At 47.0% G+C, this 1,585-nt stretch overlaps 1 protein-coding gene across 1 annotated transcript; it reads right to left on the bottom strand.

Annotated features, from left to right (window-relative positions):
- Window positions 1-389: 389 nt before the first annotated feature.
- Window positions 390-1,054, bottom strand: LOC122445110 (60S ribosomal protein L9-like). The gene has a single exon (XM_043474098.1). The coding sequence runs from the start codon at window positions 1,027-1,029 to the stop codon at window positions 451-453; it is 579 nt and encodes a 192-aa protein (XP_043330033.1). The 5' UTR covers window positions 1,030-1,054; the 3' UTR covers window positions 390-450.
- Between the last annotated feature and the right edge of the window lie 531 nt (window positions 1,055-1,585).

Genomic DNA, 1,585 nt, shown 5'->3' with positions numbered 1-1,585 from the left:
AAGCGGGTCAGGAAGCCAAGCCCTTCCCTGGCAGCTTTGGGACAAGAGCTTCGCACAGCCCCATGAATCTGCCTTGGGACACGTTGTGCAGGGCAGTGCTATGCGCAGGCCCTGAGCAGAGTGGGTTGGGGAAGGAGCAAGTTCTGTCTGTTTTTTTAAGATTCTTGGACAATTTAAAAAAATTTATTTATTTTAATTGGAGGCTAATTACTTTACAATATTGTAGTGGTTTTTGCCATACATTGACATGAATCAGCCATGGGCGTACATGTGTTCCCCATCCTGAATCTTGGACAATTTTTAAAGTCTTTATGGTATTTGTTGCACTCTCGCTTCTGGTTGTTTTTTTTTTTTTTCCAAATTAGAAGTTTTTATTGTTTCTTTAAAATATCACAACTGAGTCCATAGAACCATCTGCTATCTTGTTTCTGCAGCAGGATCACTGAGATCTTATTCATCAGCCTGCTGAACTGTTCCTTTTTCAGAAACATAGATACCATCCAAAAATTTTCTGATATCCTTGTTTTTAACTGTGGTGGCTTGCTGAATCAAAGCAGCTGAATTTGACACAAGTTCAATGTCATTTCCTTCAAGAATCAACTCATCTTTCTGGGCTTGAGATACTGAACAGGCAACCCCTGGCCTCATTTGAATCCTGCGTATGTATTTTTCACCCCCAAAATTTCGGATTTCCACAAGAGAACCATTCTCCTGAATAACAACGTTGATGGGGAAGTGGGCATACACCGACCTCATCTTGTAATGGAAGCCCAGTGTAATACCCTTGATCATGTTCTGTACGTGACTACAGATTGTGCGAACGGTGGCCAGTTCCTTTCTGTTTCCCCACCATTTGTCAACACGGAGCCTCTTCTTTTTCTTTCCAAGGAGACTGAGTTCTACATTGATATGATTGAAGTCCCTCCGCAGGGTGCCTCTGGGGCCCTTCACAATAACTGTCCGTCCCTTCAAGGTAATGTCGACATTTTCTGGGATGTCGACAGTCTGATTACTGACAATGGTCTTCATTCTCGCAGTAGATGCAGCAAAAAGAGCTCTCGCTTCTGTTTTAAGTTTTGTTTTTTTGACTGTGAGGCACGTGGGATCTTCGCTCCCCCACCAGGGATGGAAGCTGCACCCCTTGCACCAGAAGAAGGCTAAATCTTAACCACTGGGCCCCCAGGGAGGCCCCCAAGTTCCTATTCTTCCAGAACATTCCATCCACACAGGTGGGGTTCAGGGATCCCAGGGATGAAGAGTCAAGGACAGCCTGAGATAACAGCGGGGAGCTTCTCCCGCAGGCGTTGGTCAGGGTCAGCTTCTGGGACTAAGATGTCAGGTCTTCTGCCCTGCTGGTTAGCTTCTGGCTTTCTTGGGGGGAAAAAAATTTAAAACAACGCAGGCACCGATGATTGGGGGGATTCCCACCAGAGCATCCTCATCACCTGTGTCTGTGTCTCATGCAAAGCCTGGCCTGCAGGATCCGGGGGACTGAACCAAAGAGGGTTCCCCTCGCTTGTGGAACCTGCTGGAGGAGGGGGCACGTCCGGGCATCGTGGATTCTCCGCGAGTCTCTCACCATGGA

Source organism: Cervus canadensis, chromosome 7 (genome assembly GCF_019320065.1).
Source record: "Cervus canadensis isolate Bull #8, Minnesota chromosome 7, ASM1932006v1, whole genome shotgun sequence".
NCBI classification, from domain to species: domain Eukaryota; kingdom Metazoa; phylum Chordata; class Mammalia; order Artiodactyla; family Cervidae; genus Cervus; species Cervus canadensis.
This window is presented reverse-complemented; position numbering and strand designations above follow the sequence as displayed.

Coding starts and splice junctions, on each gene's coding strand:
- LOC122445110 (XM_043474098.1), bottom strand. CDS start 1,029: ATGAAGACCATTGTCAGTAATCAGACTGTCGACATCCCAGAAAATGTC.